Raw genomic sequence first — 13,564 nt, 5'->3', positions numbered from 1 at the left:
CGATATCTGCTCGTGCGATTGGTATTGATATCGTCGGCCATTCCACGCCAGACCGCTGCCCTACTTCTTCCGCCCAACGATCGCCGAATCACTGGCATTTGGGTTAACGTGCATGGCTGCCCCATTTCCCATCAAATAAAACCTTGTCACGCATTTGGGTTCACCTCCTGTTCCGGTTCTTGGCAATTCTAGCTTCTCTTACATAATCCTCTGACCTGGAGAGAATCCCTTCCCATGTTTTCTCATCAAAATTGACTTTGTTTTCCCCTTTTGTGGATTACACTCTTATTTACATTATTTGAAATATATATACCATCAGAAAATATAATGTTATGATCACGTTATTTTATTTTCTGTAATGAAAATGATAATAAATGCTGAATATATCAATCACATGAAATATTGCAAGCCTTTCATGATATTCAATATATCCTAGTACTCTTCTTTACGATATTGTAATATTTTGAGATGGGATATTCGAGTTTTCGCCACAATTAACCATATTAAAACAATAAAAAACTTGCAATATTTCCGTTAATTTCAAATCAATCCAGGGTGTATGCAGTTCAATGATAAATAACCTCAAAAGACTTAAATATTCCAATTTTCAGAAACAGTTATGTACGTTTTTCATACATTTATATATTTAAAGTGAAAAGAAATATTTTAACAAAGCTGCCGATAAAGAAAAATCAATAGTGTATTTTGATATTAGACTGCCACCTGCTGGTGAAATTGATGTCGGCAACATTTGCCCCAAATGCATGAATGAAATACTGTACTGAACTGTAATTTAACCACTTTAAATGTTTTGGGAGATTCTAAAACTCAGAAGTATTTCAGACAATAAACCGCCCACTTTTCTACTCTAAAGACAAATAGTTTAGTTTGTCACTGCCATTTGAATAATTCACGAGGTGAAAAAAAACCTGATTTATGTATAATATATATAATTTCATTTATTTGATATATTTTCTTCGGCACTTATCCTCACTAAGGTCGCGGTGGTGATGGAGCCCATCCCAGCTATCATCAGCCAGTGGGGGATTTCTAATACATATACATTATATACTCAAATAAACATTGTCACGAGAACGGACCAGATCGGAGGCAGGAGGCAGGAAGGATGAACTCAATCGCGTAACGACCAGTTACTTTTATTTGGCAAAATAAAAGTTGTCCAACACTCAGGGACAAAACAAAACAAAAACAGGCTTACAGGCAAACAGGAACTCAGACTAGGAATACTCACAAAACAAGCTTTACTCAGAACGGGCAAACACAGGTTTTCCTCAAGTCAAACAGAACAGATTAATGCAGAACAGAAAACGCAATGAACCAGCAACCGGCAAAACCCAAAACCCCCCTTAAGAAGCACACACGCAAATTAGGCGATCAGCTACAGCCGGTGCCCAGGGGGCGGGGCCAGCCGGTCGCCACGGCGACCATGCTGGACATGACAAACATAAAACAGACGTGATTATTAACTCAACATCTGTACATTTAGAAAAAAAATTCTTCTTGTGTTTGAAAGAGTCCTTCTTGTGAAATTATTCTTTGTTTTTCTTTAATTTAAAGCAGGGATTGGATGCATCTGTCTGAAGTAGATATTTGCATTTTAGTGGCACTAAGCGTAATTTTGGTTTTGATCCGATACATGTAAATAATTGGCGATATCAATGGATACCGATCCAATGATACTTTTGGAAATGGCAAAGAGCAATTGATCTCCCCTCTTGAGTTAGTTTATTATTATTATGATAAACACGGCACCAAAAATGGAATACTTTTTTTTTAAAAGACGTTAACATTTCAAATATTTATATATCTGTGCCCGCTCATTTGGCACCAGCCGCTACGGGCTTCCTGATTGGTTCCCCTTCCTACTTAAGATCAGTCCTTTCTCTCGCCTGTTGTCAGTCCATCAGCGAACCTCTGTTTCTACAAGGCAAGCATTTTGACTCAGTCTCCCGTCGGTCCCACTTTTTTCACCCATTTTCCACCTGTCCGTTCCTGGTTTCCCCGTTTGTCTCCGGCTACGGCCTGTTTTTTTACCCCGACCACGTTTTGATCTCCCGTCCCAGCTTACTACTCGTTTTTTGATCCCGGTCACGTTTTGATCTCCCGTCCCAGCTATCGACCTGTTTTTCCGTCTTCGACACCACGAGCTCCCGCCCCGGAAGATCCTCTTCCGCATTCGTAACACTTTCCAATTCTGTGAGCGGCTTGCTTCCCGTGTCCAGCGAGCACCGGATCGCGGGCGCTGCCTTTCCTTTTTATCTCAATAAACTTGTGGTTAACGTTACGCATCTGGGTCCTAATTCCGTTCTGGTTGTGACAGTTTTGGAGCAAAAATGCAACGAGCCAAATCAAAAAATGCAGCAATGTACCAAAAATATAAATACATCCATATCAACATGACAACCATAATACTGTCCATTGCACAGTACTTTATTTTGAAAATTATCTCAAAGTTCAAATTGAATAAACAAAAGAAAGTATTGAAAAAAACATACTTCTACTACAACAACTGTATCAGAACTCAAAAGAGTCAAACAACAAATATTACAAATACTGTATGATGATATCAACAGGACTCAAATACCTTCCGTTGCACAATATTTTGAAAATAAAAACACAATTGGATCCAATGTAAAAGTTATAATGTATGTATAATCCTACATTCCACTAACAACATTATTATAGTCTCTGTTAAATAAGGAATCAATCCCATGCCAATAGTATCAATCCAATCCAAGTAATTGCTCAGTATCGATAATATCAATATTTGGAACGATTCTTAATTGGCAGTGGTTCTTTACAAACTAAAAAAAAAAAACATCTGGATATCGTGTAATTTGGCATGTAGTTTGAAAAAAATGGAGTTTTTGTGAGTCAAGGCTAAGAGAAGTCTTGTATAATGCTTACATTTAAGACGGTCTAGTGTCTGAATTCTAGATAATATTCAAACCAAGAACTTCTTTTTGGCTCTTAGAGTTGAAATGAATTCACGGTGCAGTTTCAGGGTTCAAGTCCAGCTACCGCAGCCTCCCCTTGTGGAGTTTGCATGTTCTCCCTGTGCCTGTGTGGGTTGTCCCTAGGTGTGACTGAGGGAGTGTGTGCCCTGCGACTGGCTGGCAACCAGTTGAGGGTGTCCCCTGCCCACTGCCCGAAAATAGCTAGGATGGGCTCCAGCATCCCCGCGACCCTACTGAGGATAAGCGGTGCAGATAATGGATGGATGAATAGTCTTTATATCATTCTCATTGAAATCAATGTTGTGAGACATTGTATGCAACAAAATTGAACATGGTAAAAACTTTAAAGAGAGTGACTATCTCGATGAAAGGCAGAAAAAATATATTAACAATGTAGTGCTTAGAGACTGGCCTAAGTTATAATAATACCGTATTTCAATGAAAATTGTGCATCGTATGTCATGATTACTGATATGCTTCACCTGTGCCCGCTCCTTTGGCGCCAACTGCCTCGTACTCTGATTGGCTCTCTGTACCTATTTATACCCATTCCTATCCCTCCCATGTTGTTAGTCCGTCCGCGAACCTCAGTTTACACTAGGCAAGACGTTTTTTTGACCCTGACTTCAACCTATTTTTTTTCTCCTGTCTGTCCCCCGGCTTCAACCCGTTTTTGATCCTGATCACGTCTACTCTCCCGTCCCGGCTTTCGTCCTTTTTTTTGTCCTCGACCACATCTACTCTCCTTTCCTGGCTTAAGACTCGCTTCCGACCCCGACCACATTTCCCGGCTACTGACCCGTTTTTCCGTTCCCAATACCGCCATCGCTCACCACAGAAGATCCACTTCCACGTTTGGATGCACAGTCACTCCGTCATCATTATCATCACCACAACCATTTTCGCCATCATCATTGCTGTCTCTGTACTATACATTAAGAGTATCTATTATAATAACAATAATTCTCATTGGTGATCATGGTGACAACTGGTATGTGGTGTGTGTTTTCCATCATACAAGTGTCTTTGGACCTGCTGCCTTAGGGGGTCCGTCCCCAGGCAGCAGTCAAATCAACGTGCATCCCCGGGACGCATCGTTTTAACACCAAATTGTCATTATTACCCGATGACTTTTTTTTTTTCAACAAAGATTTACCGCACTCCAAACTTATCATCAGGCAGATCCGCCATTGTTGTTTTGGTCTCGCGCTTATCTCGGCAAACGAGATCTCATTGCTTAGAGATGACGTCATTGGTTTGGTGGTTGTCGAGTGAAAGAGAAGTATGTCTCTGAAAAAACAGTTGGTATTAGGTGCAAATCAACAAAAAATTGGTAATTTCTTCAGTGTCGGTAATAAGTTGAAACTTAATACAGAAAGTGGTAACAACGGCAATAATTCCGGCATGAAAAAACGGCGGAGAAATTCTTCAGAAGACCGCGAAGGCAAGGAAAACACGTGTTTTGAAGCGAACGATTCGGCGAAAGATAATAAACAAAAGAATACTCATAGCAAGAAAAGGACTTTTCGACCAAAATGGACTAAATTATACTCCTGGTGACGCTATGAGGAGGATGATAATGGATTGGACTTTGAGAAGGCATGACAACTATGGCGGGACAGCAAACCACGAAGAATATAAATAAATTTGAAGTGATAACTGCTTTGTATTACCAATTAACTGTGATGAATAAAACTGCATGAATGTATAAATATTTCAGCAATATTATTTTGTATAGTGTACAATATTGTGAACTGAAAAATCTGAAGTGATAACTGCTTTGTATTAACTATTAACTGTGATGATTAAAACTGAATGAATATGTAGATTTATATTAAATATTTGTCGCCGATTTACAATTTTAACCGCGATAACACTAAATTTTGGGGAGCCATAGATCTCTGTTGGGACCCATAGATTTTTGAGCATGCGAGTCCCCGGGACCCATCACTTTTCACAGGTCAAATGAACACTGAGTGATAACTGAAATCTTTTTCTTTATTTCTGGTCTTCAGTTTAGATACAAAACCAGGGTGTATAAGCAAACAAATCTGGACGAAAAGGCTCTTTCTAAGCTCTCTACCAAGGTAAGGTCATGAATTAGGGTGCAAAAACGTCATTTCTATTCACGCTCTCTAACTTCTTTCCAGGCTAATCTGAAGAAGTTCATCGATTACGTTCAAACCGGGGCCGTGGAGAAAATGGTCAAAGTCCTGGATAAAGGTCTTGATCCAAATTTCCACGATCCGGAGAGTGGCGGTGAGTTTTCGATTTTGCGGGTGTTGCGTGGTCACGCGTCTTAATTGTGTCCGTCAACTAGAGACCCCACTTACTGTCGCTGCCCAGTCGGGCTTAACGGCGGACGGGATGAGGGCTTTGGTTCTGGGTGGAGCTCATCTGGATTTCCGAAGCAGGGATGGCCTGACTGCTGTCCACAAAGCGGTCAGGATTCACAATCATGCTGGGCTACTGGTAAGGAGACCGAGGTGACATCTATGCGACATAGCCATTGCAGTATAAGAGGTAAGATCAAGGCCTAAAAAAAATCCAGCCCTTACCTGACAAATTAACTTGATTTGAGGGAAGGTCCTAAGCCAGGGGTGTCAAACTCATTTGAACTCGGGGTCCACACTATAGAACAAACATTCCGTCGGGGGCCGAACTAGTAGATGAAAGAGAAAGAAAAAGAGGGATGGACAGAAAGAAAGAGAGAGGGAGAGACAGAAAGAAAGAAAGAAAGAGGGACAGAAAGAAAGAAAGAAAGGAAAAATGAAAGAAAGAAACGGACTAGTAGATTAAAGAGAAAGAAAAAGAGGGATAAACAGAAAGAAAGAAAGAAAGAAAGAAAGAAAGAAAGAAAGAAAGAGAAAGAAAGAAAGAAAAAAGGAAGAATGAAAGAGAGAAACGGACTAGTAGATTAAAGAGAAAGAAAAAGAGGGATGGACAAAAAGAAAGAAAGAAAGAAAGAAACGGACTAGTAGATTAAAGAGAAAGAAAAAGAGGGATGGACAGAAAGAAAGAAAGAGGGAGAGACAGAAAGAAAGAAAGAAAGAAAGAAAGAAAGAAAGAGGGACAGAAAGAAAGAAAGAAAGGAAAAATGAAAGAAAGAAACGGACTAGTAGATTAAAGAGAAAGAAAAAGAGGGATAAACAGAAAGAAAGAAAGAAAGAAAAAAAGAAAGAAAGAAAGAAAAAAGGAAGAATGAAAGAGAGAAACGGACAAGTAGATTAAAGAGAAAGAAAAAGAGGGATGGACAAAAAGAAAGAAAGAAAGAAAGAAAGAAACGGACTAGTAGATTAAAGAGAAAGAAAAAGAGGGATGGACAGAAAGAAAGAAAGAGGGAGAGACAGAAAGAAAGAAAGAAAGAAAGAAAGAGGGACAGAAAGAAAGAAAGAAAGGAAAAATGAAAGAAAGAAACGGACTAGTAGATTAAAGAGAAAGAAAAAGAGGGATAAACAGAAAGAAAGAAAGAAAGAAAGAAAAAAAGAAAGAAAGAAAAAAGGAAGAATGAGAGAAACGGACTAGTAGATTAAAGAGAAAGAAAAAGAGGGATGGACAAAAAGAAAGAAAGAAAGAAAGAAAGAAAGAAAGAAACGGACTAGTAGATTAAAGAGAAAGAAAAAGAGGGATGGACAGAAAGAAAGAAAAAGAAAGAAAAAAGGAAGAATGAAAGAAAGAAACGGACTAGTAGATTAAAGAGAAAGAAAAAGAGGGATAAAGAAATAAGAGAAAGAGGGAGAAAAAGGAGACAGGGCGGGACAAAGGAAAAAAAAGGGAGAGGGAGAGAGCGTGAGAAACATAAGAGATAAAAAGCCGTGAGAGAGGGGGTAAAGAAAGGGAGAGGAAGAAAGAAATCCAAAGAGAAATAGAAAGACAGAAGGAGAGAAAAGAAAGCGTGAAGGGTAGGAAGAGAGAAGGAGAAAAGAGAGAAAAGGAAAAAGGGAAGTTAGAGCAAAAGAGGTTAAAAAGACGCAGAGAGAGAAAGATACAAAGAGCAACAAAGGAAGAGAAAAAGAAAAACAGAGAGTGAAAGAGACAGAGACAGAGAGTGGGAGAAAAGGGGTGGAAAAGAGAGAGAGAGAGAGAGAGAGAGAGAGAGAGAGAGAAAGAATTACAAGTGCAGTGTCTTTGTTCGAGGCACCTGGCTTCGGCAACATCAAGTTGACATATTTCAACCTGCAGCTTGTTTTTCTCTTGCGCTTCTCTGAGGGTTGTCTCGCGGGCCAGATTCAATCCCTCAGCGGGCCTGATCTGGCCCGCGGGCTGCCTGTTTGACACCTGTGTCCTAAGCAAACCCGAGGAAGGGTGATTTTGGCAGACTCCTGAGGCGAGTCAGACTCTATTTCGTTCAACAGTCCACAGGCTCTTAACTTATTCAATGCCAGGCATTTGGGAAATGCGGGTGCCAGCTAATTTTTTGCCATTTTGACTTATTTTTGAAGGCCTGCAGAAAATTTTGTTCTGCAGCTATGTAGGACATATGACATAACAAAAGAAAGCTTGAACCCTCTTCTTTCATCAGAAAAAACATTTTTCTAGCTTTTATCATGTTCAGTAGACAACACTTGAGCATTGCCAAGTTTCTTGAAAATACCCGTTTCCAAGAAAACGTTGAGAAAAACATTTTTTATTTTGTGAATGAATGCATTCCGGTGATCACACGATTTCGGTCAGAAAAAGCAAAGCAACAAGAAGAAGTGGGAGCTCCTCGGTGTGTGGACAAAGATCTGATATAAGCCATTCCTGCCATCAAATGGCTTTTTATCATACTGAAGTAATTCCCAGAGGCTTGATACTTACTGTAAAGCAGCGCCAACATCTTTAGAACTTTTTTTTTTTAGATTTTAAAAAAACTATTCTTGGGTTTTTGCACTCAGGGACAATGCATCTGAAAATAGATTAAAACCTTATGGCACTGGATGAGTTAAATATTCTTGTATCACCAGGCTACTGCCATGATATGCAAGGTCTGTTTTGCAAACTTTGCAAGTACTACAAACAGGGTTGGGTAGGGTTACTTTAACTTGATTACTTTCAATGACTTTTGGATTACTCCAATACCAAATATGCTATTAAAAGACAAAAGAAACTAAATATGAATAAAATGACTCAATTTTGTGCAGGCTTGGGGAGTAACGGAACACATGGAACGGCAAAAATGATGTTGGCAAGCTGTTTGGATTGATTTTCATTTTGTTTCTGTCGCATTTGATGTTCGTTTTGCCGGAGATCAAAGAGATCAAAGCCAGGAGAGAAAGCTTACCACGTGTTGTGAGTCATCATTTTATTCATATTTAGTTTCTTTTGTCTTTTATTAGCATATTTGGTATTGGAGTAATCCAAAAGTCATTGAAAGTAATCAAGTTAAAGTAACCCTACCCAACCCTGCCAATGAGAGAAGCCAAATATCTGTGTAACAGTCAAACTACGTCCGTTCAAAATATAAAATAAATGCTCAAATGGGTTTCCACATGAATTCTCAGAACATGGCAACCAGTTCTATCTCTTCATTTCTCGCTTGCCAGGCCCTCTTGTCATTGGGAAGCTCACCAAACTATAAAGACCGCCGAGGCCTGACCCCGTTGTACCACACCGTCCTGACAGGGGGCGACACCTCCTGCTGTGAGACTCTGCTTTATTACCGGGCCAAGTTGGGGACCAGAGATGAGAACGGTTGGGACGAGTCCCATCAGGTACGTTTGGGCAGCGTCCCGAAAAACACATCAAGGGGACTGTTGTCTTAGAATAGTCTCTATAGTCATCGAGATTAACGTGGTGGAACATCGTATCCAACAAGAATAGACAGGGCAGTCCGGGGAAAACATGTAATAGACTTTCCAGAGAAGAAGAAAAGACTGTCCGAATAATTAGGCTAAATATATTTACATCCCAGTACTTAAAGCAGGGGTATTTCAAGCTACTTTTCTTTTCTAACTGGCACAAAGACACCTCTAGTTTTCGGCTTTGAAGAATAAGGTTTCCAGTGTAACAGACAACGCTTTTATTGTCTGCTTTTTAGTCTAGAACAGGGGTCTTCAAGCCGAGAGCTACTTTTGGTTACTGATTAGCGCCAGGGCAACCCATTTTCATATGCATTTCCAAAATAACTTGTTATTACTATGTTGTTACTGTGTTATTACCAGGTTAATTACTAAGAGTACGGTTGAATAGACTCGGTCAAACACACAAAAAAATTTTAGTAAGCTATTTTCAGAACAGGTCTACAGGCATCTCAGCTGTCCTTACGGGGGCACCCTAAGGTTTTCACATTGGAAGAATTTGGTTTTCTCAGGTAGAAGATACTCGTTTTTACAAATCGAGTCTCGAAATCGGGACTGAAACTATTCTCTACCCTGTATGGCAGGCATGTCCAACCTACCATATATGACCCATTGGATGATTTAATCTGGCTTGCCATGAAATTTTTTCGTTGTCAAAAAAAGGGAGCAAGTCTCTCGGTCATTTATATCAAACGTTATGATTTTTTGAAATGGACGCAATACCAGATGTTCTTTTCGGCCGCTAGAGGGCAGTGTTGAGTTTGTACAGTGTGGTGAGATGGTTCGGTAGTAAAACTGCATTCACTCAACTCTTAAACCACGCATTCAATGCCAAAGATTAAAATCTCTTTTCCCCGTTGCTTGCGACTAAAAGATCCCTCGTCCTCAATGATTACAGTATGTAGGGTAAACTACTAATAGGGTAAACGATAAAGCATAATACTAAAAAAACAATGCTAAAAATTTAGATTTGACATTATTTTACTCTTTCATTCCCACCTCGACAAAAAGTCATCCTTGCTGGTGATTAATCATTGATTAAATCATCACTAAGGTGTTTTTCGTAATAGTTTATTGAACTAGTATTCAGTTTTAGAATATATGGATTGAAAAATCATTTACGGATTAAACAACGACATTGTCATGCCCGCTCCTTTGGCGCCAACTGCCTCGGACTCTGATTGGCTCCCTGTCCCTATTTAAACCCACTCTTATCTGTCCCCTTTTGTCAGTTCGTCTGTGAACCTCAGTGTATACTAGGCAAGCCTTTTTTTGACCCCTGACTCCCACCTGTTTTTTGCTCCTGTCTGTCCCCCGGCTTCAACCCGTTTTTGATCTTGATCACGTCGACTCTCCCGTCCCGGCTTTCGATTTTTTTTTTGTCCTCGACCACGTCTACTCTCCTTTCCTCCTTTTTTTTTTTTGCTCCCGTCTGTCTCCCGTCACAACCCGTTTTTGATCCCAACCACGTCTGCTCTCCCGTCCCGTCTTACGACGTGTTTCTGACCCCAACCACGTTTTTCCTCTCCTGTCCCGGCTACCGACCTGTTCTTCCGTCCTTGACACCGCATAGTGGGCGCAGCCCTTCCTCTTTCCTTTAATAAAACTTGTGAGAAACGTAACGCAATTGGGTCCTGTATCCGTTCTGGTCCTGACAAACATAATCTGCAGATTGATCAATTATTCAAGCCTACAACCCTGAATAACTCACAGTCAAAACAGCCTGTACTCAAAATATCTGAATTACTAACAGCAGTTTTAAGTGTGGTCACGAAACAAGTACAAGGTCTCTCTGTTTTTGTACGTACTCTCACCTTTCCATTATCTGTCCCAATAGCACAGGGACGAAGAAGAGTTCGGAATGGAAGAAATACATAAGGTACCGTTATATCTTCGGCTCAGCACTCATTGGGAACCCACCAAGGCCAATATTGTACATATTCTGCGGACATTATAGTACTTGCTGTTGGAAACATGACTCATCTTGTTCTAATTACAGCTAATGCGCAAAAATGATTGGTGTGTGTGTATTAGTGCACTTACATGACGTCACCATGCCATTCCAAGCTTGTTGTCATGGTATTTTATTTTGGCTTGCTCACGCACACGCACATGGCGTCTGCTTATTTTCGTCTTTGCAGGAAAATATGAAGGAAACCTTTCGGTTGTTTTTTGTTTGTTTGGGTTCAAGCGATTCGGAAGGATTTTCAAAGCCAATCGTTCGATTTATACAGTGCTCTTAAAAGAAGAAAGCCGGTGTGAATCGTGTATTTTGCTCAGCTATAGATATATATGCGTTTCACAAATGCATTTTTTTTTTTAATAACTTTTTATTTCTCACACGAATTTTGACAGAGGTTTGATTCCACCATCATACAGCAACACACCCATAAATAACAGAAGGAACAACAGAAAAAAAAACAAGTTAATACAATACAATTAATAAAATAAAAATTAGGGGGGGGGTGTTAAACGGGGGGGCTGTACATCGGACACTGTGGTTAGCAGCACAGGATCTCCGCAGGGGACCGTGCTCTCTCCGTTCCTATTCACTCTTTATACATCGGACTTTAAGTACAACTCTGAGTCCTGCCATGTGCAAAAGTTTGCCGACGACACTGCGATCGTGGGATGTATCAGAAACGGGCAGGAGGAGGAGTACAGGAAATTGATACAGGACTTTGTCCGATGGAGCGACGCAAACCACCTGCACCTGAACACCACCAAGACCAGGGAGATGGTGGTGGACTTCAGGAGAACCAGAACTCACCCGGTTCCTGTAACCATCAAAGGAGAATGTGTAGAATTTGTCCAGACCTACAAATACCTGGGTGTGCAGCTGGACAACAAACTGGACTGGACTGCCAACACAGAAGCTCTATGTAGGAAAGGGCAAAGCCGACTTTACATCCTCAGAAGGCTGGCCTCCTTCAAAATCTGCAAAAAAGCTCCTGAAAATATTCTATGAGACAGTAGTGGCAAGCGCCCTCTTCTATGCGACAGCGTGTTGGGGAGGCAGCGTCAAGAAGAAGGATGCCTCTCATCTCAATAAACTGGCTAGGAAAGCGAGCTCTGTTGTGGGCAAAGAGCCGGACAGCCTAACAACAGTAGCTGAGAGACGGGCACTGGAAAAGCTGCGGTCAATCACGGACAATCCATCGCATCCACTACACAGCATTATCTCCAGACAGAAGAGCAGTTTCAGCGACAGACTGCTGTCACCGTCTTGTACTACGGACAGACTGAAGAGATCTTTTCTTCCTCATGCCATGAGGCTCTTTAACTCTACCCGGCAGAGTAAAAGCCCACATTAAACCACACCACCTACATTGCATATTACCGAATCTTATTGCAATATGTATTCTGTGTAGCACTATTTAGTTATTCTATATAACACGCTACAGTGGGCATTTGCACGTCACACTGGGTATTTGATATTGTATTCTTTTTGCTTTATTATTGTATTGTTCTCAGCTCAGGGATGCTGCTGGAAATGTGAATTTCCCTTCGGGGATGAATAAAGTATCTATCTATCTATCTATCTAGACATCAAGTAAAATTTGTTTGATTGGCTTCCATCTTTTCTCGAATTGATCGAGTTTCAGTTAAAGTCTTGCCGTGATATACTACATAGGCCATTGGGTCCAACCGCAACTCCCAGCCAATAATTAATTTTATTTCTGTCTGGATACTTCTCCAAAAATGTAATATTACAGGGCAATTCCAGAAAATATGCGTAAAGTCTCCGACCTCCCCACAGTTACGCCAACATAGATTTGAGGTATTTTTATATTTTGAAGTGATAGAGGGTGTATAGAAGAATCGCATTTTTACTTTCCACAAATGCAATTTTTAATCTTGCATGCGTATTTATCAAGACATACGATTTTTACATCCTGAGTAAATCGAAATTATTTTTGTTGATCCGAACAATACGTATGAAATATTTTTAAGACAAATCTCTCCCAATATAGGGGTTGGGTAAAATGACTGTAATATGTAGCTTACATTTTCAGTTGCAGGAAGTTTTGCTTGTCACAATTTACTATTGTGTAACGCTACCTTAATTTTTTGAAATATGTAATCCTTGCACTAATACACAGAATTTAGGTTAGCATGCACCTATCAACTTCGGCGTGACCCATAGAGCAAATAAGCCCAGCACAAAAATAACTTCTTCCACCTTCTTTGTTTCAAATAACTCACTTTGGAATGGATGGAACGACTCTGTCCTCTTTTGGACTCGTCCCGGTCGTGCTAATTCACCATGTACCATAATGAAATCTGGTAACATGAAGTTTTGAATGTCATTAAAACATTCAAAGTTGTATATTGATAAAAGAATGTTCTCACCGTATGCAATTATGACGATTGGAAGGACATTCTCAAATACAGAACATTACGCAAATTTTTCATTTCTTTGGTTTTCTAACAAGTTTAGCAAGTTTTAGCAATTACAAACACCGTCACCCGATACTGAGTATCAGATATCTGGGACCACAACCATAGAGGCACTGGGCCATATATAAAGAATTGGCTGAGCAATAGCTGTTCTCTTTTTCTCCTACCTGACTGACTCATCGCACGTCAGCCGCATTGCGCGGCTGTGCACTGCGGCTTTGAGTTTAGCACGTGGGCCATACGTTGCGACCATTTGGAGCCCGAGACAAAATCTCTTCACAACAACAGACAAAGATGACGGTTTCAGATTGAACTCCATGTTTGCTGGTTCTTGCTCATTACAAGGGAATCCCCCCCCAATCGACTAGCATTATAGCGGAGACTTTGTTTTTGTGCTGGTAACTT

The 13,564-nt window shown here is 40.4% G+C and overlaps 1 protein-coding gene across 1 annotated transcript in view; it reads left to right on the top strand.

The window, feature by feature from the left end:
• The window catches only part of LOC148347717 (SH3 and multiple ankyrin repeat domains protein 1-like), an 82,132-nt gene that overhangs the window by 19,762 nt on the left and 48,806 nt on the right, over positions 1-13,564 (top strand). The window contains exons 3-7 of the mRNA XM_088324199.1: positions 4,994-5,065; positions 5,129-5,237; positions 5,299-5,450; positions 8,504-8,671; positions 10,596-10,637. Of these exons, the coding sequence (XP_088180325.1) occupies positions 4,994-5,065; positions 5,129-5,237; positions 5,299-5,450; positions 8,504-8,671; positions 10,596-10,637 (543 nt within the window). The remainder of the gene's footprint in view (positions 1-4,993; positions 5,066-5,128; positions 5,238-5,298; positions 5,451-8,503; positions 8,672-10,595; positions 10,638-13,564) is intronic.

Source organism: Urocampus carinirostris, chromosome 19 (genome assembly GCF_059441175.1).
Source record: "Urocampus carinirostris isolate Australia breed hairy pipefish chromosome 19, RoL_Ucar_1.0, whole genome shotgun sequence".
NCBI lineage: Eukaryota > Metazoa > Chordata > Actinopteri > Syngnathiformes > Syngnathidae > Urocampus > Urocampus carinirostris.
This window is presented reverse-complemented; position numbering and strand designations above follow the sequence as displayed.